The sequence below is a fragment of the Lepidochelys kempii genome, chromosome 22 (assembly GCF_965140285.1).
Source record: "Lepidochelys kempii isolate rLepKem1 chromosome 22, rLepKem1.hap1, whole genome shotgun sequence".
Taxonomy (NCBI): Eukaryota; Metazoa; Chordata; order Testudines; family Cheloniidae; genus Lepidochelys; species Lepidochelys kempii.
The window spans coordinates 10,603,344-10,624,399 of NC_136401.1; the positions used below are offsets into that span (position 1 = coordinate 10,603,344).

Below are 21,056 nucleotides of genomic sequence, written 5' to 3' on the forward strand. Positions count from 1 at the left end.
CTAGAGCAAGTTACTTGTGCAGCCCAGGCCTTACCTCAATTAAGGGGCCTGTTTTGTTGCTTATTGGTTGTGTGGATTATTGCTCTTGGCTTGTGAGAGGGCCAGGCTAACCTGGCCTTGTATCTTAACTCCAAGGCCTTGGTTTGGAATTTCCTGCTAAGGTGTTGAACAGTTCTGGTGAGGCCTTATCACTTGAAGGGTAAGGTCATGTCAGAGAGGATATTTTCTGAGAGTGGATTTGGGCCACTGGTGCTCACCCAGAAGCATGTGCACCTCTTACAGTTTCTGCTTATTTTAAAACCTGGCGTTTAGAAAATTGTATTTTTATATTAAAACAAAGTGTAAGTGACTTCCCAGATTGTTTCTAGTCTCTTAGTTTCAGAGTAACAGCCGTGTTAGTCTGTATTCGCAAAAAGAAAAGGAGGACTTGTGGCACCTTAGTCTCTTAGTTGTTGATCTTTGATCTGTGGGTTCCTCCTAGAGTGATTGTTAGCGGGCAATGGTGAAGAATTGCTGAGTCACTTTCTTCTTGCCCTGAATGAAGAATTTAGTTATTCAAGGCAAATGGCCCCATCTGGTCTCAGGCTGTGAGAATGTCTTTGATGTAGAGTTAACTCTGCATCAATCTACACTCAAGTTACTCCTCTCCAGTGAGCCTAGCTTGTAGCCATGCTACAAAACAACCCTCAAGTGCTGTCTCCACACAGGTCACGGCAGTGGTGCGAGGAGGAATGATAGGAAGGCATTGGAGGACTAGGGGTGGTACCCTGCATTCTGGTTGTCTTAGCAGCTGATTAATTGTGCTCCCAGTCTGAACCTCCTTCCAGGCCAGCCAGCTTGAGTTAGCACCACTGACACTGAGTGAAGGGGTTTTGCTGTGGATGGGATTCTAGGAGCAACCTGGGAGTTAACTTCGCAGAGAAGATGAGCCCTGTCTTCACTGCAGAGTTTCTACCTATTATCTTTCCCCTGCCCTGCCTTGCCCTGCCTAATGGCTTGTTACAGATTTGAAGAATCAGTAATTGTATCTGCATCTATGCAGCCCAAGCAGATCAGCTGCTCTGTAAAGACCTTTATTGTTTCATATTCTGTGGTGCCGAGAGCTTTCATTAAGCAGAAAACTGAGAGGTTCTCAGATTTGGAGTCACGTTCTGTTCTGTGTCCGCCTCAGAGCCCCGCAGGAGTCCCTGACGTGAATGAGAGCAGAACGTAGGCCCCTTAGAAATACCATTGGTGGAGAATCCATAATGCAGCCAAGCAGAGAAGAGACGGCAAGGCCTGATTGCTTTAACCTTTCCACGCTTCATGTGCAGCTTGTTCAGAGGTAATCAGTGTTGCAGCTGAGGAGCTGGTTCTGGTTAGCAACTTCAATTACAATTCCTCCTTGGGGTGACGAGGAAGACTGCGTGGATCTGCAAAGCTTTGTGGCCATGCCACTTGTGTGAGCTGTATAGTTAGTCCATCCTGGAGCTGAGTGAACTCTTCCCAGGAATAATCTTACCTGATTAATTCAGCCTTTATTTTCTCTTCATGTGTTAGCAGCAAGCAGGTGGTCTGGTCAGTAGGACAATTCCAACTACTTCACTCAAATGAATTTTATTTAGCCTTTGGGCTGTTTGGTGACCTACTCACTGCAGCTCTCAGTGGTGTCTGATTGCAGCTGTTTCTTGCTCCTTCAGTGTGTGATTTCCCCACAGGGCTTGTTAAGGCTACTGTTGCTGACAACATGCAGCAGAACTGGTGCGCGAATAAGCACTATTTTGCTGCAGTTGTAGCCAAGGAGGACAAATTATATTCAGGACTAGTTCAGTAACCATGGTTGAATCTGCTCTGAGCAGGAGGATAGACCAAAGATGGCCAGTCAAATGCACAGACTCATAGACTTTAAGGCAAGACGGGACCATCATGAACATCTAGTCTGACCTCCTGCTTGTTGTGGGCCACAGAGCCTCACCCACCCACTCCTGCAATAGACCTCTGACCTCTGGCTGAGTTACTGAAGTCCTCAAATCATGGTTTCAATAATTCAAGTTACAGAGAATCCACCATTTACACTTGCAGTAAAATAGTGACCCATGCTGCAGAGGAAGGCAACCCCCTCCGTCCCCCCAGGGTCTCTGCCAATGTGACCAGGGGGAAATTCCTTCCTGATCCCAAATATGGTGATCAGAACTCATGAGCCAAACTATTTGAGACCTTTGCACTGCAAATGAAATTTGCTCTGTTTGTGGTGGGAAATGACTGGGCAGTGTTGTTAAAGTGAATACATGGGTTGTATTGGACCAAATTTTCACAAATTAGTATTCACCCAGATCTGGGAAACATATTATTTCCATCCATTGGAGGGTTATAGAGCCGTATATTCACTGGCCTTTTCACTGAAGCCTTCTCCATAATATCAGACCAAAAAAATCAAGCAGAGACAAGTAGCTAATATGAAGACAACAGGATGGTTCCACTTACACACACACACTTCCTCCTCTACCAGGCCTAGGTGCTGGTATGTAGGTGGGGGAAAGTTTGTGACTGAAAGAAGGTGTGTGTTTGCTAATGATGTTGACTGGTAGCAGTCCTAGGAGTTTTATGCTGCATTTTCAAGGTGAAGGGTCTGTGGTCTGTTCAGAGCAGGGATTAGGCAATAATGAAGGAACAAACTGTAGATCTTTTAGGGTAGGACTAGTTTTAGTTAACAAAACTTCCTGCTGTTTGACTCCTGCCTTAGATTGCAAGGCTCAAATATGTCAAAGATGACTCTGAAAAAGCACATGGGAGCGATACAAGGAGGATGCTTAAAATGCAAAGAGGCAAAAGGGGCCTTTTTCATCCAGGAAACTCCAAACCATGAGTCCTTTCAGTGCTAGCCCGACAAAAACTGTGTCCCTGCCAGCCTTTGGCAACAGAAAAAAATGTTTTTCCAACAGGAGTAGCTGGTTTTAATGTTGCCAATCCTAACTGCTCAGGAATGCCAAAAAGAAAAGGAGTACTTGTGGCCCCTTAGAGACTAACCAATTTATTTGAGCATAAGCTTTCATGAGCTACAGCTCACTTCATCGGATGCATACTGTGGAAAGGATCTTCTACCCTTTCCACAGTATGCATCCGATGAAGTGAGCTGTAACTCACGAAAGCTTATGCTCAAATAAATTGGTTAGTCTCTAAGGGGCCACAAGTACTCCTTTTCTTTTTGCGAATACAGACTAACACGGCTGTTACTCTGAAACCTGCTCAGGAATCATGACCCCTGCTCCCCGTCATATCACTGGCATAAAAATCATGAAAGGGCAAATAAACTTTTTTTTTTAAGGGGAAGGATATTTGCCCTCTGGGTTTTTATTGAACCTTTAAGGGTGTACTTTCAAGCTCTGTCCACAACCAGCAGGTTTGGAAGTTGGATTGTTTTAACTAGGTTGTTTGAATCACAGAATCATAGAAATGTTGGGCTGGCAGGGACCTTGAGAGGCAGGACCAAGTAAACCTAGACCGGCCCTGACAGGTGTTTGTCCAACCTGTTCTTAGACACCTCCCATGACGGGGATTCCAAAGCCTCCTTTGGAAGCCTGTTCCAGAGTTTAACTACCCTTCTAGATAGAAAGCTTTTCCTAATATCTAATTTAAAGCTCTGTTTTTGCAGATTAAGCCCCTTATTTTGTGTCCTACTTTCATTAGACATGCAGAAAATTTGCTCATGGTACTCTTTATAACAGCCCTTAACGTATTTGAAGACTATTAGGTGCCTTCTCAGTCTTCTGTTCTCAAGACTAAACATGTCCAGTTTTTTAACCTTTCCTCATAGGTCAAGTTTTCTAAATCTTTGATAATTTTTGTTGCTCTCCTCTGGACTCTCCAGTTTGTCCACATCTTTACTAGTGTGGCGCCCAGAGCTGGACACAGTACTCCAGCTGAGGCCTCACCAGCACTGAGTAAAGTGGGGGCAGTTACCTCCTGTGTCTTATATACAATGCTCCTATTAATACACCCCAGAATATTAGCTTTTTTTTTTTTTTTGCCACTGCATTACATTCTTGGCTCATACTCGGTTTGTGATCCACTATAAACCACAGGTCCTTTTCAGCAGTACGACCATCTATTCCCCATTTTGTAGCTGTGCATTCGATATTTTGTTTTCTTCCTAAATGTAGTACTTATCACTTGTCTTGACTGAATTTTGTCGTGTTGATTTCAGATCAATTCTCTAATTTGCCAAGGTCATTTTGAATTCTAATCTAGTCCTCCACAGTGCTTGCAACTAGACTTTTGGTGCCATCTGCAGATTTTCTATAGCCTACTCTCCACTCCATTATGCAAGCCACTAATACAAATGTTGAGTACTACCAGACCCAGGGAAGACTTCTGCAGGACTTCAGGAGATACACCCTCACTGTTTGTCAGTAAGCCATTGGTAACAACTCTAGTTGCGCACCCATCTGATTTAATCAAGACCACATTTCCCTAGTGTGCTTATGAGAAGAATGTTCTGTGGGGCTGTGTCAAAAACTTTACTAAAATCAAGTTATATCTAGTCCTGGGGGAAGGAGGTGCAGAATTCATACCTTCAGCAGATTTCTTGGCTCCCCTGCAGAAAAATGGGGGAGCCAAGAAATCTGTGGGAAGCACCCCCGTTCCCTGGCAGCCTGGTGCGGAGGGGAGGAAGGAGACTGGGCGTGTGTATGGGTCTCTGGAGACAGGGTAAGAGGCTGGGGCTGGGTGCCTGCCTGCCTTGGGAAGGAATGAGACAGACTCTCTCTGTCCCTGTCCCTGCATCCCAGCCTTGGAGGTGCAGGGCTGTGTGAAGCAGGCTCTGTCCCTGAGGCAGAGCAGAAATGTAGCAACTAAGCAGGCAGGCTGCTAATGTTCCCATTGTCGGTGAATTGTTCCCATTCTTAGTCAATTAAGGCTCCTTTACCTTGCCAGAGCCTTATTGTAAATGACAGTAATGGAATTCTCAGCTAGGAAGGTCTATGTGCTCTCTCCCTTTTTCTTTTTTCCCCCCTGTGCCACTGTGGACTAGATACCTCCTGAGGTCTCTTCCAACCCTAATCTTCTATGAGCCTATGAATAGGGTTAGATTACAGCTCAAGATCTGTTTTACTTACCCATTTAAAAAAAATGCAAGACAATGATTAGCAAAACTGTACGGCTTTCATGTGTGCAAGTTGGAGCCATTTAAAGCGACAGTCTACTTTACAGCTCACCAACCACCAAAGTAAAAGTCACGTAATTTTAAATGAAAATCCAGGATTATAACTGGAATGCAGGATATTGGTTACCAAGTATTTGTAACTTAACTTCCATGTGTTTAGGAAATGCTGAACCGTTGTTGTGATTCCCGTCTCCCCCCCCACCACCCCGTATGGTAGTTTAAATAAATTAGCAAAATAAGTGAAACTGGTGTGATTATAGTGCACTATTCTGACAAACAAAATATGCAGAATTTTGGGGTTTTTGGGGCAGAATTCCCTCAGGAGTATATATCCCAGCTACTGCTTCCCCCTATTCACTAGATCAGTAACCCTGGCAAAGAAGGAAACGGGGTTGGTTTGGTGTGATTTGTTCTTGACAAATCTGTACTGGCTATTAATTAAAATCCTATTACCCTCTAGGTCATTGGTCTCCAAACTTTTTTGTCCACGCCTCCCCTACCTGGTCCGTGTTCAGCCAGGAGACAGTGGCAAAGGCCAGGGTAGGACCTGCAGCTGGTGCTGGGAGCGGAGCTGGGGGTAGAGTGGGGCAGGGTGATGCTCCCTGCTGACCCCCCCATGGGGGTTGGCTTGGGCCAGGCACCCTGTGCCCCCCGAACGTTCCTCCGTGCCCCCATAGAGGTCTGCGCCACAGTTTGGGGACCACTGCTCTAGGTGCTTACAAATTGATTTCTAGCTTCTTCCAGTATCTTTCTAGGTTCCAGAAGTTATGGCTGACTGGTTTATAATTCTCTGTATATTATTATTCTCTGTAATTATAATTATAATCCCCCCCCCCCATTTAAGGGTAGAGCTGAGAGTATCAATGACTAATGACTAGCTTCCAGGGGCTGGTTTTCCTTTTTTTTCTTTTTATTTTGTTTGCCAAATATCTCAGGAATTGGCAACAAATCTATTCCACTGTGTCATAGGCCTTAGCCTGCGACAAATAATAATGGAGTTTCTTCTTTAGCTCACATGTAGGTTTCAGAGCAGCAGCAGAGTTTTAGGTGGGACCAGATTTCTTGCACTAGTTAAGTGTAAATCCTTGCCAGCTGGTGTGGATGGTAAAATGATAGAATTTCCATCTACTTTCTCTGGGTTAGTGTCTGATGCAAAGTGCTTGCATCGGTCTTCTGCTGTCTCTATTAATGGGCCTAAATTGGAACCTAGATTCCCCACCCCTTAAAAACAAAACAAAACCCCTCTGGTAAAGTCTGACTCTGACCTTCATTACTCAGGGAGACCATTGCTAGGTATTGAATTCCTGACTCTCTTCTATTTGGCTGTACGGTGATCTGAACACCTAGACAGGAGAGGGCTGCCATTTACATCTATTGTCATTTATTGCTAGTTAAATAGCATCAGGTGACTAATGGAGGGATATCATGAACATATTCTATCTTGTGGGGTGGGAGGGGAACCAAGATTTAGATTTATGCTTAATTAAGAACCCAGAGAGGATGCTCAGTGCAGTCTGAATCATGAAGCTGCCTGTGCCCACAAGGAGCTTACAGTAGACAGACCAATCAGCCACGTGGAATGGCGACGATATCAAAGCAGGTACATCAGACTTGATCTTGCCTACACACCCCAAACTCCCACTGAAGTCAATGGGAGCTTGGCATGGAAGATCAAGTCTTAACTATCCGGCTTTAAGTGAAACTCCCTATTGATTTCAATGTGGGATTCTGCTTGAAACTCATTGAGGGAGACAGTCCCTTGTGGGGGGCTTTTTTTTTTTTGACATCTTTATCTCTCTACAGCTGTATTGGAGAACAGCTTTTTTTAAAAGGGTGCACATAAATATCAAGGCATGCTTCCTTTCTCACAAATAGAGGTGTAAATTGGCGTTTAAAATCCATTGACATGAATGGCGTTTCACTGGTGTGAGTGAGATCAAAATCATGACCATAATGTAACTTTTTATTCCAAAGAATTCTGAAGTCTTATGTAAAGTTCTATCCATGTGTCTGATGCAGCCATTTCTGGGGTGCAGGGCACCAGCCAGCTGGCATGCAGCACACTGCCCAAAGGCAGCTGGGTTGGTAACCCTGGCCTGGGGCACTGGACCAAATCTTCAGTGTCTATGCAGAGCAGAATGGGCCTTGGCTTTCAAGTTTCCTCCATGAGAATCCTCCACAGTAAACATAATGGGATTCAGTTTCTCATCTAACTCAGAAAGGCAACAAGATGAGTTGGCTTAGTGGGGAATTGAACTTGTGGCTCTAAAGACTCAAGGCAGCTTCTAACCAGAGGTGTGGCACACTCAGCGCTCTTTACCAGATTTATGCTGAACTGATTCCCACAGGTCTTTCCCCCCTTTATCAGGAAGGACACTTGTGTTGGCAGGAAGCTCTGTCTCTCACTTCCTGCAGTTTATTCCTTCCTTAGGTTAATCTCCATTTTATAATCTAATTGTCCTTAACAAGGAACTGGGGAGGAAGAGAAATGCGGAGACTGACAGGATTTCTCTGCTGCCCTAAGGCTGTTTAGTTGTAGGCGTCCTATTTTCAAATAAAAAGGAGTACTTGTGGCACCTTAGAGACTAACCAATTTATTTGAGCATGAGTGTGAGCTGTAGCTCACGAAAGCTTATGCTCAAATAAATTGGTTAGTCTCTAAGGTGCCACAAGTACTCCTTTTCTTTTTGCGAATACAGACTAACACGGCTGTTACTCTGAAACCTATTTTCAAATGTGTTTGTTCTTATCAAAAGCCTATTCCAGCCTTGCATGAAAAGGATAACCTCTTGTTATATACTTTGATAATGGTACAAGCAGAGTTTACAAAGGATCTGGGTGCAACACTGTTGTCCAACTGAATTGTTTAAACAATTCTAACTCTGTGCTTCGTGCTGCCCAACTAACAGCGCTTAGGTTTGGTCTCTGTAAAAGGAAAGTGACTCCATCTCACTCCCATAGCTGTACATTTCAGCCAATATGTGAACACCTGCTCTCATTTGAAATTTAGTGTGAAATCTCGTGTGAAACACAGACCATTTTAACATGTAAATTTTGTTGGCTTTTGGATTGCTTAGATTTCTTTGTCAGATGCACCACGTGCCGGCTCTCGTGATTTTTGTCATAAGTCTCGCGATATGTAGTGCATATCTTAAAGCCCCAGCTCCTGGAGCCATGTGGTTGCCTGAGAATCTTTGTTCTTAAAATCATCATCATCATAATTAATAAAGCTAAGTGACTAGTTAGCATAGTTCCAGAGAAAAGCTTGAAAATGTGTCCCCAAGGGCTTAAAACCCAGCGGGCAAATAACCCCCTAACAAGTATTGGGGTGTGTGTGTGTGTGTTTAAATATCATGATTTTGGGGTACCATGATTTTATTTATTTATTTTTTTATTGTTTTGATTTTTTAATTTATTTTTGTGGGCTTGGCTATTGGTGTTTAAGCAGAACTTTCTGTTGATTTCAATGGAGAAGTCTGAAAACTTGCTGCGGGATGCAGTCCCGTGTGATTTTTCATCATTATTGCTGTTACTTCTTACAGTATTAAAACAAATCATATTTTCATGTTTTTCTGGTTTCAACTGTAATGTGACATGATTAGGTTCTTGTGTTGGGACAAGGGAAATGGATATGTCAATTTCACTTTAGCATTTAGTTACTGACTAGTCATTTTGCTTCCAGGCTCTGCGATGCGGCACCGTGATGGATCTGAATGGGTTGCAGGGGAATATTTAGGATGGGATATTTCCAAGTAATCAAAGAGATTGGGCTGCCCAATTCCCATTCAAATTAATATGAATAGTTTGAAGTGAAAATCACGTCCTTACTGGGCAAAAATATCCTGTTTCCATTAGAATCACTGAATATATGTGTGGGAAAACTTAGAGATAAAAAGGCATCTACTACTGTAAAGGTTTTTATGGAAAGCTTGTTACTGCAAATTTTGACCTGAGTGTCTAAAGTCTCATTCCTGCTAAAATCCAGGAGAGTTTTGCCATTGACTTCACTGGGAGCAGCATCAGCCATTTGTGTCTCAAACACAGAGTTGGACGTAATTTGTCTGGATGCAAGTCTTTCTTGAAATAGTGTCTCTTGAGCATATGGCTGTGAATGGGGAATTAAAGTGCGATCTATTTGTGTAGTGGCTTGGAGCATCCTAAACCTGTCTGGTTTGGAAGGCTGAGTTGAATGATGTGGTGCTATTTTTGCCCCTTCTGGCACTTACCCCCGGTCGGGTTTGTATTACAAACTTCTGTCAGACATAGCTGTGTTGGCCAGGGGTGTGATGAGGTGCAATCCCTGACCGACGTAGCTGTACCAGCAAAAGCCCTCCGTGTGGACACAGTTGTACTGGCAAAGCTGTGCGGTTTTGCTGATATAAGCTGCATCCCCACTAGGAGTGCTTTGTTGGCGTAGGATAGCTGTGCGGACAAGACCTTCCAAGTGTAGACCTGGCCCCAGGCTGCATATTTGGCGTTTATTTGACTTATTAAACATCAGCCTCGGCAGATGAGACCTGGGGTGGGCACGTCTTTGGATTCACAGGCTGGGACCTGGAGTCTTGAATTGAAAGACTTATTTACAGATAGAAAAAGAGTACTTGTGGCACCTTAGAGACTAACCAATTTATTTGAGCATTTCTTTTATGCAGTTGATAGATTTCCACTCCATACGGCTAAATGCAGTGCCTTGCATAATGACAGGTTTCAGAGTAGCAGCCGTGTTAGTCTGTATTCGCAAAAAGAAAAGGAGGACTTGTGGCACCTTAGAGACTCTAACATGGCTGCTACTCTGAAACCTTATTTACAGATGACGGCAAAAAACATTGCTGAACAGAACGGCCCTGAATCAAGGTCAGATGCCCGCTCCCGTCCAGCTGCCCTGTTTGGTCAGATGAGACCTGCCTTTTCCTACAGCTCTCAGCCAGCCCTCTGAGTTCTGCCTCCTCCTCGACATGTGCTGGGCTCTCTTCTTGTCCAGGGATTCTTGCTTTAGGGTTTCTCTCAATACGTGCCTCACTAGCAGTTCGAGATGTTTGCAGGTCTGTACAGAGACCAGAAGAGATGGTAGCGAGGCCTTGGAAAGGACGGACCCCTGTCCCGAAGTGATGGCTTGGCTGGGTCGTATCAGGTTGAGTCTCATGTGTGCCTAGCGTTTCCAGTTTTTGTCCTGCTTATCCCAGAACACTGCAGTGATGGTGAAGAGACGGGACTCAAGTGTAGTACCCGCAAAGGGGGAGATATGCTGGATGCCACAGCTGACCGTGGGTGTGCGAGGCAAACCCGCAGCCCAATCAGGGCTGCTCCCTCAGCTGCCCGTCCAGCAGAGCTGCTGTGAGTGACTGCAACAACCCGATTGCACTCGCTCACCCTTCCCACAGAGCCTGTAGTGACTCAGTCTTTGGTCACAGGCAGCAGCCTGTCCCAGAGTAGAGCCTGGGTCAAATGACCTGCCCCCCAGGCCCCGGGTATTTCTCCAACCCCGCCAGAGCTGCAGATCAGTCTGTGCAACAGCACCACCCGACCAGGAACCCTCCTGCAAGCCTCGCGGTGTGTCAGGCTTTCGAGACTCCGAGCCTGCTCTCAATCCTGTTCCTGCCCCATCCTTGTTTGAGCCCTACTGTGACTTTGCTCCAGCCTTGCCTCCACTTCCTGACCTTCCTCACACTCAGACTACCCGGCTTTGACCTTTGGCCTGGACCTGGATCCCAGCTACGGTACTGATTCTGGCTTGTCTGTGGACTCTGATCTCCGTTCTGACCCCTGGATCTCAATTCCAGCACCACCCTGGGCCGGTCCCATCCCTATGTCCCGCTTCGATCTCTGCTCCAACTAGTAGGCCTGACGACTGCAAGGCAGAGCCTGACAGAGTGCCGCTGAACACTAACTGCAGGTAAAACCAAAGACTGAATTGCATTTAGCATTGGTTCAGAAACTGAGGTTAAAACAAACTTTTGAAAAGCTTGTGTAGAACAGCCAGGCCATGCTGTAGCCCCATCCTTCCCCATCCCACTGGCACTGCCTGGTCACGTCCTGTCTCAGTCAGGCCATGAGCTAGACTGCAAGCTCTTTCGGGTAGACTGTTGGAAAGGGTCCTGTTCATCTCTGGGCATTGCATTAATAATGGACAAAGGTGATGCTGCGGTTCCTGACCCCTGGGCCATGCTGTCCTGCAGTTGAACTGATTTTCCAGTATCACCTTCCTTTCATCTCCTTTTGCTCGTTCTTCCTGATCTATTGCCCTGCCGTCTTCTCAGTTGGAGCTGCCGAGCAAGCCAGAGCCTGCAGCCTGGATCAGAGCCGCTGGCTCCAAATGCACCAGGGTTTTTGAAAGGTCACAGGTAACCTTTCTCCTGGTAAATCCTGATCCTCATGGGGAAGTGGAACCCCTCCTGTAACTCAGGAATTGGCAGCGTGGGGAGGGCAGGTATTGGGTGACACCGCAGACTGATGCCAGCAGCATAGAGCCCCGAAACAGCTTGCTCCCTTTTGAGAGTGTTCGTTGGTTCAGCTGGAGGATAGGTCTCTGGAGGCACAGTGAGGTGTGGGCTGATGGTGAAGGTGAAGTATCCAGCACTGGGACTGTGCCTTCTGCTCTGCCCAGTCCCTCACCACAGATGAGTCTTGTCCTGAGGCCCAACTCTGCACACTCAGTCCCTGCCTTTCGCCAGTGTGGATCTCATGCCTGTGCCCGGAAATTGTCCTCTGGCCACCGTGCCTCTCCTGGGACCCCACCAGCCACGTAGCTGGACCTTGATCTCTGCCTCACGTCAGAGCTAGGATGGGAGGGTGCCAGCAGCTCTGTGGGGTTGGGCATGTGGCTTGAAAATTCCAGGTTTGGCTCCAGCTTGGGTGGAGGGAACTTTTTTTTGTTTAAATAAAAATCCTTCTTATGTTCATGTTGTGAGAAGAGCTGGGGGCGGTGTGGAGAGCCAAGATGTGTCCTCCCCCCCCCCCCAAAAGTGTGGAGTGAGCGGGTGTCAGAAGCAGAGCCAGTAGCAGCCTGGGTGGAGCCCGGTATCACATGTGCTGGGTAGCTGGATAGCTTATTGCTTCTGTAGCGTTTATTCTTGTTGTCACTGTGTCACATGGCCTGACCGTTCAGAACGGTATGGTGACAGCAGGCTAGGACTCTCTGATCCTCCCTCTCCACAAACAAAGCCCTCTACCCACCTCAGCGAAGGAGACTCTGGTCCTGCTTCGAGCAGGGGGTTGGACTAGATGACCTTCTGGGGTCCCTTCCAACCCTGATATTCTATGATTCTATGACTCCCCATTAGCTGCTAGCAGTATAGGGCTAATGGCACACAGCTGAGCACTTTTAATCCCATCCAGCAGAGGGCAGTGGTGTGTACACACACAAACTAGCCAGTTCATTCCCAGACCTTGAGTGGGAGTGGCTGTGTTTAAATCCCATGTGCTGTTAGGTCAGGCATCTCTCAAATTGGAGCGGCTTGATCTTCTGAACAGCACAGCACCTGAAGGCGGTGATGCTGAGCAGTGACAGCTTGCTCCATGAGCAGGGTGCTGCGCTGCACGCCCACCCATGAGTGGTCTGCCAGCTAGAGAAGCCGATGCCTCTGACCATGAACTCCTGAGTCACCATAGCAGTACAGCGTCACGTTCCAAACACAACCTGGTTCTCTGAGCGGTGGATCCCATCGGCTCCTCTCTGCCGGCTGGGGCGTCTGCTTTTCAGTACTGTAAAACCTTCCTAGTTCAAGGACCTGACCCCTCTCCCTGCTGCCTATGCATGCTCTGGACTTGCTGCTGGCAGCGTGAGTCATTGCTTTCCCTGAAGTTCTGTTTTTTCTGGACAGATCACGATTCCAGTCTAAAAATACCTTGAACAGCTGGATCTCAGAGGCGGGAGATTTCAGAGTAGCAGCCGTGTTAGTCTGTATCTGCAAAAAGAACAGGAGGACTTGTTGCACCTTAGAGACTAACAACATTTATTAGAGCATAAGCTTTCGTGGGCTACAGCCCACTTCATCGGCTGTGTAGAATGGAACATAGAGTAAGATATATTTGTGGGGGCTTTTTTTTGGACTAACTTGCTTTGGTCTTGTTGATGTTAGTTGCGTGTGGCCTCTTCCTTCCCGTTGAGTCACCGGGGCTGCTAAGGAGGAGAAATTGTAGTTTTCTGCCTCTGCCAAAAGGGCTGAAGTGCTGCGTGTGGGTTAAAATGACAGATGGCTTTGTGTCTCGAGAGTGGTGTGAAGGGAGAATAGGGCACCGTGCCACTCCAAGCTACCCAATGATTGACATGGCTCCCCACCAATGACCCTACAGCTGGATTTGTTGGCATCTAGCAGAATGTTTTTATCCTGTCGTTAAAAGCTGAGTCGTGGGAGTCGAGCAATGAATCAGGTCAAATGAAACCAGCCCACAGATTAGCTGTAGCTCACGAAAGCTTATGCTCTAATAAATTGGTTAGTCTCTAAGGTGCCACAAGTCCTCCTTTTCTTTTTGCAAATACAGACTAACACGGCTGTTACTCTGAAACCTGCAATAGCTAGGGAGGACTTGTGATCAGATGGGCGGAGAGCTATAAAGCAAAGACTGGAACAGGAGATCTGCTTCCAGTGTCTGAGAACTGAATGTATTTGGTGAATGATTTTAGGCCCGCAGTTTTACTTAGTAAAGTTGAATCTTCTGGGTTTTTCATTGCTCATTGCATGAAAACGTAGCAGCTGGTGAAAGATGCCACATTAGCAGCCCTGGAGACTGAAGGCTCTTGGTTTAACCACAGAGCACCTACGGCACGAGGAGCAGCAATGCAAACTGCTCCCCCTGCCCCTTACTGTTACGTCCGCCCCCTGGGCTGCGTGTGAGAGACGCCAGGAATGCCAATGGAACCTGGCTCCCTGCATGCCCCAGGAGAAAGTGCCACTGGGCCACCTGCAGTCTTGCTCCTTTAACCGCCTGCCCTGCGGGAAGGGAAGGTCTTTTTCTTTTTTTAACAGCAACTCAGGGCTGGTCTACATTACACAGTTTGGTCGACAAAAGGCAGTTTCTGTTGACCTAATTATGTCAGAGTCCACCCTACAGCCTTCCTCCCGCCGATGTAAGTTCCCTAATATACTGACATCATAACTCCACCTCCACGAGAGGCTTATGTCAGTCTGGTTAGGGCAATGCAGTGTCTATGTAGACACTGCTTCCCTCCCATCAGCTGTCTTGTCAATTTCACAGCTCAGGCAGCTAGAGCCTAGCTGCCCCCTGCCCCTCCGGGGAGCTGAGTGGCTGGACCCTGTTCCCAGCTGGGGTGAGATGCCCCCTGAGTGGGGGCTTTTCCCACTCAGAGTGGGTTCAGGGGAGTCCACTGGGAGCCTATGAGACAGCCAGAGCGGTGATCTCGGGATGGTTAGTTTAAAATAAGACTCTTGTGTGTAGTTGTGGCTCTTGGGGTTATAGTGGAGCTGAAGGGGAGGGGACCTCAGAAGGGTCATGGCTGGATTTGGAAAAGCATCCAGACGACCTCATTCTATTCTGAACCTCTTGGTCAGCACAACTGGGCTGGAAGCCTCATGGGAAGGAGGTTTCCCCGGGGGATGGTGAGCACATTTGGGAGTGTGGCAAGGACAGCATTGCCATCCCAAAGCAGTCACAGCACATGAATCCAATTCCAAACACGCATGAGATTGGCTCAAAGAAGATGAGATTTTTGCTTTTAAAGGCTACACTGGAGGCTTTTTATTTTCTTTCTGGTTCCTGAGTCTTCAGGGTTTGCATTTTCAAGCTTTTCTCTGTAACCATGAAGCTAGACTGTTATTTATTCCTTTATTTCAATGAACGCTGAGATTCTGAGGGGATAACGTGACTTCAGAGCCAGGGTTTTAAGAAAAGCAACTGCTATAATGAATGATAAAATCAGGAGAGCTGGCAATTCTGTGAAAATGACCTAGATGGAGGTATTTTATGGCTTCCAGTTATGGCCAGTTATTGATACTGAGGAGAAATGTGTTAGAACCTCCAAGAAGCTTTGGTTCCAATTGGTTTCTGTTGGTCCATCCTGATCAATGTGCACAATAAATTTGTCCATTTGTGCAATATTTGGGTTTTGTGGCAATCAGTCTGTCCTTTCTTCTATTGTACCCAGCCTCATGGGAATTACATGCTGTTTAGGTAAACTAGGTCCCTATAGTGTGGGCCATCATGGACTTCATGGTGGTTCTGCTCTTCCCCCTCTTTTGGTGGACAAGCCATCTGATTATCAAGTCACAGCTGTACATGGTGGTTTACAAACGCTCCTCAGAGTCAGCTGATGGAGAGAAAGCCAAGGGTACTAGAAGCCATCTTAATAGAGCCGACTCTCAGGGCTTTATGGTAACGACGTGCCTCTGAGTCTTGGACTAATTCATTCAGCCAGTAACTAAGAGAAGTCTTGAAAGAGCTGTTGAGAACCCTGTGTTCTTTTAGTATCCAGGGCCTTTCAATGACCACCTTAATAATTACTTACAAAGGGTTACATTTACATAGGGTTTAGCAGATCGTCAGTAGAATGTGTTCTCTGTCCTGGACAGTTTGGGATAAAAAGCCTGAGGCCATGGCTTGGGAAAGAGAGGGTTTGGAGAGGTTATTGGGGAAGAGGGCAAGGTAGGAAGTATTTCTGGAATTATGGGAGTGTTAGGGGAGAGGGCTGGGCTCAGCAGCAGACAGGAAGTGGGAGACTATTCTAAACTTGTGGGGGGTGGGAAATAAGGGAAGGTGCAAAGTTGAGAATAAGTGACAAGCGGTGCAGAGCTTTGCAAGCACTAGGGCAAATAGCCAGGGAGAGCAGATACATGGATAGGGTAGGAGGCAGCTGAGTAGGGCCTCACCCTCAGGGGTCCTTGGATTTGTTGTGGGAAGCCCAGAAGGAGCCTTGAGTAGAGGTAACATGGCCAGGGTGAAGGGGATGGGAAGGTGAGCTGGGCAGCAGTTAGGGACAGGCTGGAGTAGGCTGCAGTGCTCAAAGGGAGAGGAGGCCTGGACTTGCTCATTGCTTGGTGCATTTCAAGCTGAAGGGTCCCAGAGTGCTTCACAAATTGCACCCCTTCAGCACAGAAATGCAGCCACCTCTGGATAAGAAGTGGGGCAGCTGGCTTGCTATGGGGGAGCAGAAACTTGGCCAACGAACTGGGGCTCCGAACCCCTGCTCTCATGAGAAGTGCCCTGGGGTTTTTAAAATCCCTTCCTAGCAGGTAGGTCTTGGTGTCAAAGAGGCTCAGAAAGGCATGGTGAACTGTACGAAGCAGGATGAAGGGCTTGTGTTAGCTCAGGTGGGATTTGAACCCCTTTTAGTAGGATGTATCTAGACTGCAGGGCTGATGGTTAGAACTCTGCCACGCCCTCCAGATGGTGCATAAAACAGGAAATGCAGTAAGTGCAAAATGAGACCTCCTTGCGTCAATGGCTGAGCATACGGAGTGTGTGCAACCACAGTTCATGCCAAGGCTGGCGAGAAACAGAAGCAAAAGCAGAATGTATCACATTTGCTCCTTCCTCTTTGCCCATCCTTCCGTGATCTTGGAAGGAAATGCACAGGCTGTTGCTGGGTCCCTCCCTGGCCTGGCTGAGTTCGCTGCTTGCACGTATGTGGGTGGGGTAAGGCGAGCTGGGGGCAGGCATTGTGAGAAAGTGAAGCTCCGTGTGTGTCACTGAAACCGTCCCGGTATGTGGCACTGAGTTCATCGGCACCTCCCTGCAGCCTCTGGGTTTCTGTCTGTTCATGCTGCAGGTGAGTCAGGACCCTTTCTACTCCTTGACCCTGCTTTGGTGTGCATTTGTGTGGCATTCCCTGGTAACTGTGAAAACCACAAATGATTCAACAGGTGCTCTGAGCCATGGGGGGAGGGGTGCTGCTCTTAGCACTCAAACGCTCAGATGTAGACTGGCAAACTTCTCAGCTTGACTTCTGGTGTCCTGTTCTTGGGCAGGATGCCCCCGTATGAACATCCCACAGTCAAGTGTCGGAAACAGTGATGTCTAATGGTTAGAGCGAGGAGACCTGGGCTCAACTCCCAGCCTTGCCACTGCCTGACAAGTCACTTTGCCCCTCGGTGCCTCAGTTTCCCCAGCTATGAGAGGTGAATACTTGCTTACCCTTGTACTTAAGGGTGCAAGCAAATTTTGCGACTGCTAGTGCTCTTCTACTGTTCTATATCTGCTATTATACAGCCCTCATCACCCTGATATCCTAGCACCTTCCAGCTGTGAGTAACTAAAATCTGTTGTGTGCTCTGTTGCCTCTCTCATCCTCTCCCCAGGGGGAGAATTGTACTCTGTGGAGTGTTTTGTTTAGGCTTTGTTTGTGTCCATGCTCCTCTGCGTTTGTTGGAGGCAGCAGGTCAAAGTAGTGTGCCTGGAACTTGAAGCAGGAGGCGGTGTGAGGTTTGGGATGGTCCCTAGTGCCCGCGGGAGTTTGTTCCACAGTCTAAGCCAAGCCCCTGAGAAAACCCTGCCTCCTGCACGGGCTGGTGGTGATTTATGGCAAGGCTGGAAGCTGGAGTGGAGACAGGACCAGGGAGCTCTGACCTCCCTCTACCCTGCGAATTACGGTGCAGCCTGCTGGTGTGGACAGAGCCCAAGCTCCATGTGGTGCCCACATCCTGATGGAGTATCTTTGTCCACCGTGTTTCTGTGCGCTCTAGATCTGCGTGCTCCTTCATGCTCTCCCAGTATCCCACCTGGGAGTTTCTGGTTTTAGGCTACTGAAATGTATGGCATGAGCTTCTCTCTGAACCTAGAACATTTTGCATGTCCGTAGACTCTTTCCACCAAGCACTTCAAAGCACTTTACAAACCTCTCTCTCTAAACCTCACAAGGCTCTTGTGGTGATCCCATTTCCGGGTGAGTTTAAGTAACTTTCCAAAGTCACTAAGCAAGCTGGAGATGGAACCCAGGAATCCTGCATCCTAGTTCCCTGTGATAACCACTAGTCCCACTTCCTTCCAGCCCCCTCTGAGTACTTTAGCGGTCACACGCTGCATGCATCACACCTTCTACATCTCACTGGTCTCCTCTCTTTAAGCAGTCACAGCTCTTGCCTGATGTGTTCACACACTTGGTCTGTTTTCACTTTTGATTTCCTTTAACTGGCATTGGATTGATTTGCCTTTTGTGAATTCAGGAGCTGCTTGATTTTTGGGTTGCAGAAGCATGTTGCAAAACTTTCCTGGGAACAGGGAAGTCAAGTTATTTATAGTTTGGTGTGTGTTGCAATACGCAGCCGGCTGTGTGTGGTGCACACATGTTGCAGAATTGTTTTGGGTAACTTCGTGTTTGTCTTCAAGCTGATGAAACTAAGTTCTTATAAGGTTATAACTCAGTGATTTGCATATGTGCACCAGGGCCCTCTGGTAGGTGGAATGTTGACCTGCTCAATCTTCTGGCAGAGCTGATCTCATTGGGTAGGCCTGTACGTTGGGACCCAGTCGTTTGTGTGTGTTCATTAGCCAACTGCGGTGTCTGGGATTCAAGGACCACTTCGATGTTGCCCTACTGTTCTAGCGAGTTTCTCTGCGATGATGTGTTGCATTATTGCACGGGGGGGTTATTTAATGCTCCTCAGGGTTGACACCGGAGCCCATTACTATGGCGAGATGGAGGCTCTTGGGGAGAAGGTGCCGAGTGCAGGTTACCAGCACTGATGATGAGTTCTGGGTGGGATGGGGGCTGAGCTGGGAGAGGGGGGTTATTTTAACCCTGATCAGTGGCGAGAGAGGACTTCCAATGACTGCTCTGGCATCGCCCAAGGGTCATTATTAAAAAGAGAAGAGAATGAGTGGTAACACCTTGTTACAGAGAGAGGTCCAATTATTAGATTACGGCATATTATTTCTCTAGACAGAAGCTCGCTGTTGTAACGATTATTGTATTGTCTGATCTTTATGTGGCTAGAATTGTCAATGCGTTAAAACTTCCTAAATAAAGACATTGATCAATCAATCAGAGAATGGGATCTTTGTGCTTCACGTTCACGTGAGGGGAACCAGGACTAGAACCCACATCTCTCAAGTTCCAGTCCTGTTCCTCTGCTCTGAAAAGCCCTGGCACCAGGGCGTGGTATGCCTGTAGCAATGAGCTTTCTAACCCTGAGTCCCCTACTCTCCTTCCTAGGACATGAACGGCCAAGAGGAGGGGGTGGAGTTCCTCCCCACCATGAATGCCAAGAAGGTGGAGAAGCGCGGCCCGAAGCGATGGGTGGTGGTGACTGCTGTGCTGATTGTCTTCCTGCTCGTCTCCCTCCTTGTCGGCCTCCTGGTGTGGCACTTCAAATGTGAGTGAGGTGCTTTCCCGCCCAGACGGTGCAGCTAGACTGGGCAGCTGGGGGGGCTCGCCCATGGCGCCTGACCCCCCCCAGATCAGAGGCCTTTAATTCCCACAAATGAGCTGCCCGCAGATGAACCATGCTGCTTTTTGGGTTCACGGGCCCCATTGTATTGTCCTCTGCACAAACACCGAAGTAAGATTCAGTCCCTGCTCTGCAGAGCTTTCAACCGAAGTGCCACTTAAAAGCTGGTGGCCCCCTCTCTGCTTAGTGTGGCTTATGTGGCTCAATTGCACTACCTTGGGGGGCAGCTGCAGCAGCCCATCCTGTCTGGGGTGCCCCCACTTGGTGACCGACTCCTGAGGTGCTGTGGGTGAAAGTGGGGTGGCCATTGCGGGGGCCTCTGGCACTTGAGCATCCCAGTTCCTCCTGTTCCCTGCCTGTGGCACACAGCAGTTGAGTCTCCTCTGGGTTGGAAGACTTTGTCTGATTTTGGTGGCAATTAGCCTAGATGATCTGGTGGTTCCTTCTGGCCTTAAATTCCATAGGTGGTAGTGTAACCCACACACCTCCTGGGTGTGGTGTTCTTTCCCATCTCGTGGCATCAAGACCACTTAAAGAGAGAGCATTAATGAGTCTGCTCTTACAACTGTGGCTAAGAGCCAGCTGGCTTTTAGCTCACGCGGTAGAGGCTCATGCACTAAGCTCCAGAGGTCCCACGCTCAGTCCTGCCCGCTGACGCCCAGGGTCTGTCTGTGTTTTCCAGTGGTTAGAGTAGGAGGCCAGGACTCCTGAGTTCTCCGTCTTGCTCAGGCTTTCTCGCTCTGATAGCTGCACTGAAATCCTTTTCTCTTTCTGCGATGGTGTTTTCCAGACCGGAGAGCCCCTGTCCAGAAGGTTTACAATGGCCATCTAGTGATTCTGAATTTGAACTTCATTGACGCCTACGAGAACTCCAGCACCACCGAGTTTGCCCTGCTCTCCAAGAAGGTGAAGCAGACGGTAAGGGACTTGCTGACCTCTCCCCACGTGGGGCTTCCCCAGAGGGAGCTCTCAGCTCAGCTGTCTTCCCACCCCAGAGCTTGTCATGGGTGCTGGGATCTTGCACGCAGCACTGCAGTTCATTTGGCCCTTTCTTGCCCTGATTCCTCTCCCCGGCTGCAGTAACGGCCTTCTATATGTCCACCTGAGCTCACTGGGCTGAGCTCAGTGCTGTGGAAAGGGTCGTGGATCCAGCTGTATAGGCATTTATAGGATGTCAACACCCCTTCCTCTACCTCCAATCGCTGAAGGATCTGAGCCCCCCACGAATGATGCTGACGTTGTCCTCCCATGACTTTGTAGGTGTCTAAATATGGACTCGGGAGCCTGCCTTAGGTTCCCAGGCTCGCAAACTTTGGCTGTGATGTTAGTTTTTTTTAACCTGACTCTGTTCTTTTAACATCCAGACCTGCTGGGAATTGAAGTGCTCCTGATTTTAAATTCTTTTCTGTATATATAATGCGTTTCTCTTTACTGTTGTGTTTTTTTTTGTTTGTTTTTTTTAGATCAAGGAGATGTATAAAAATAATCAAGACATTGGCCCTTATCACAAGGAGACAGTAATAACTGCATTCAGGTGGGTGCTGCCTCCCTACAGTTGCATCCTGAGCCCGTATGTA

The 21,056-nt window shown here is 47.7% G+C and overlaps 1 protein-coding gene across 6 annotated transcripts in view; it reads left to right on the plus strand.

Moving 5' to 3' along the window:
• ST14 (ST14 transmembrane serine protease matriptase) overlaps positions 1-21,056 on the plus strand; it is an 88,166-nt gene that overhangs the window by 36,406 nt on the left and 30,704 nt on the right. For 4 of the 6 annotated variants that reach the window (XR_013634899.1, XM_073321182.2, XM_073321180.2 and 1 more), the window contains 3 exons: positions 19,245-19,404; positions 20,270-20,397; positions 20,943-21,013. Coding sequence is in view for 5 of the 6 variants with exons in the window: in XM_073321180.2 (XP_073177281.1) it covers positions 19,245-19,404; positions 20,270-20,397; positions 20,943-21,013 (359 nt within the window). In the remaining variant the exon portion in view is untranslated. Of the gene's footprint in view, positions 1-10,581; positions 11,034-16,805; positions 16,863-19,244; positions 19,405-20,269; positions 20,398-20,942; positions 21,014-21,056 lie in introns of those variants that run through there. The other 2 variants (XM_073321184.2, XM_073321181.2) reach the window with 2 other exon arrangements.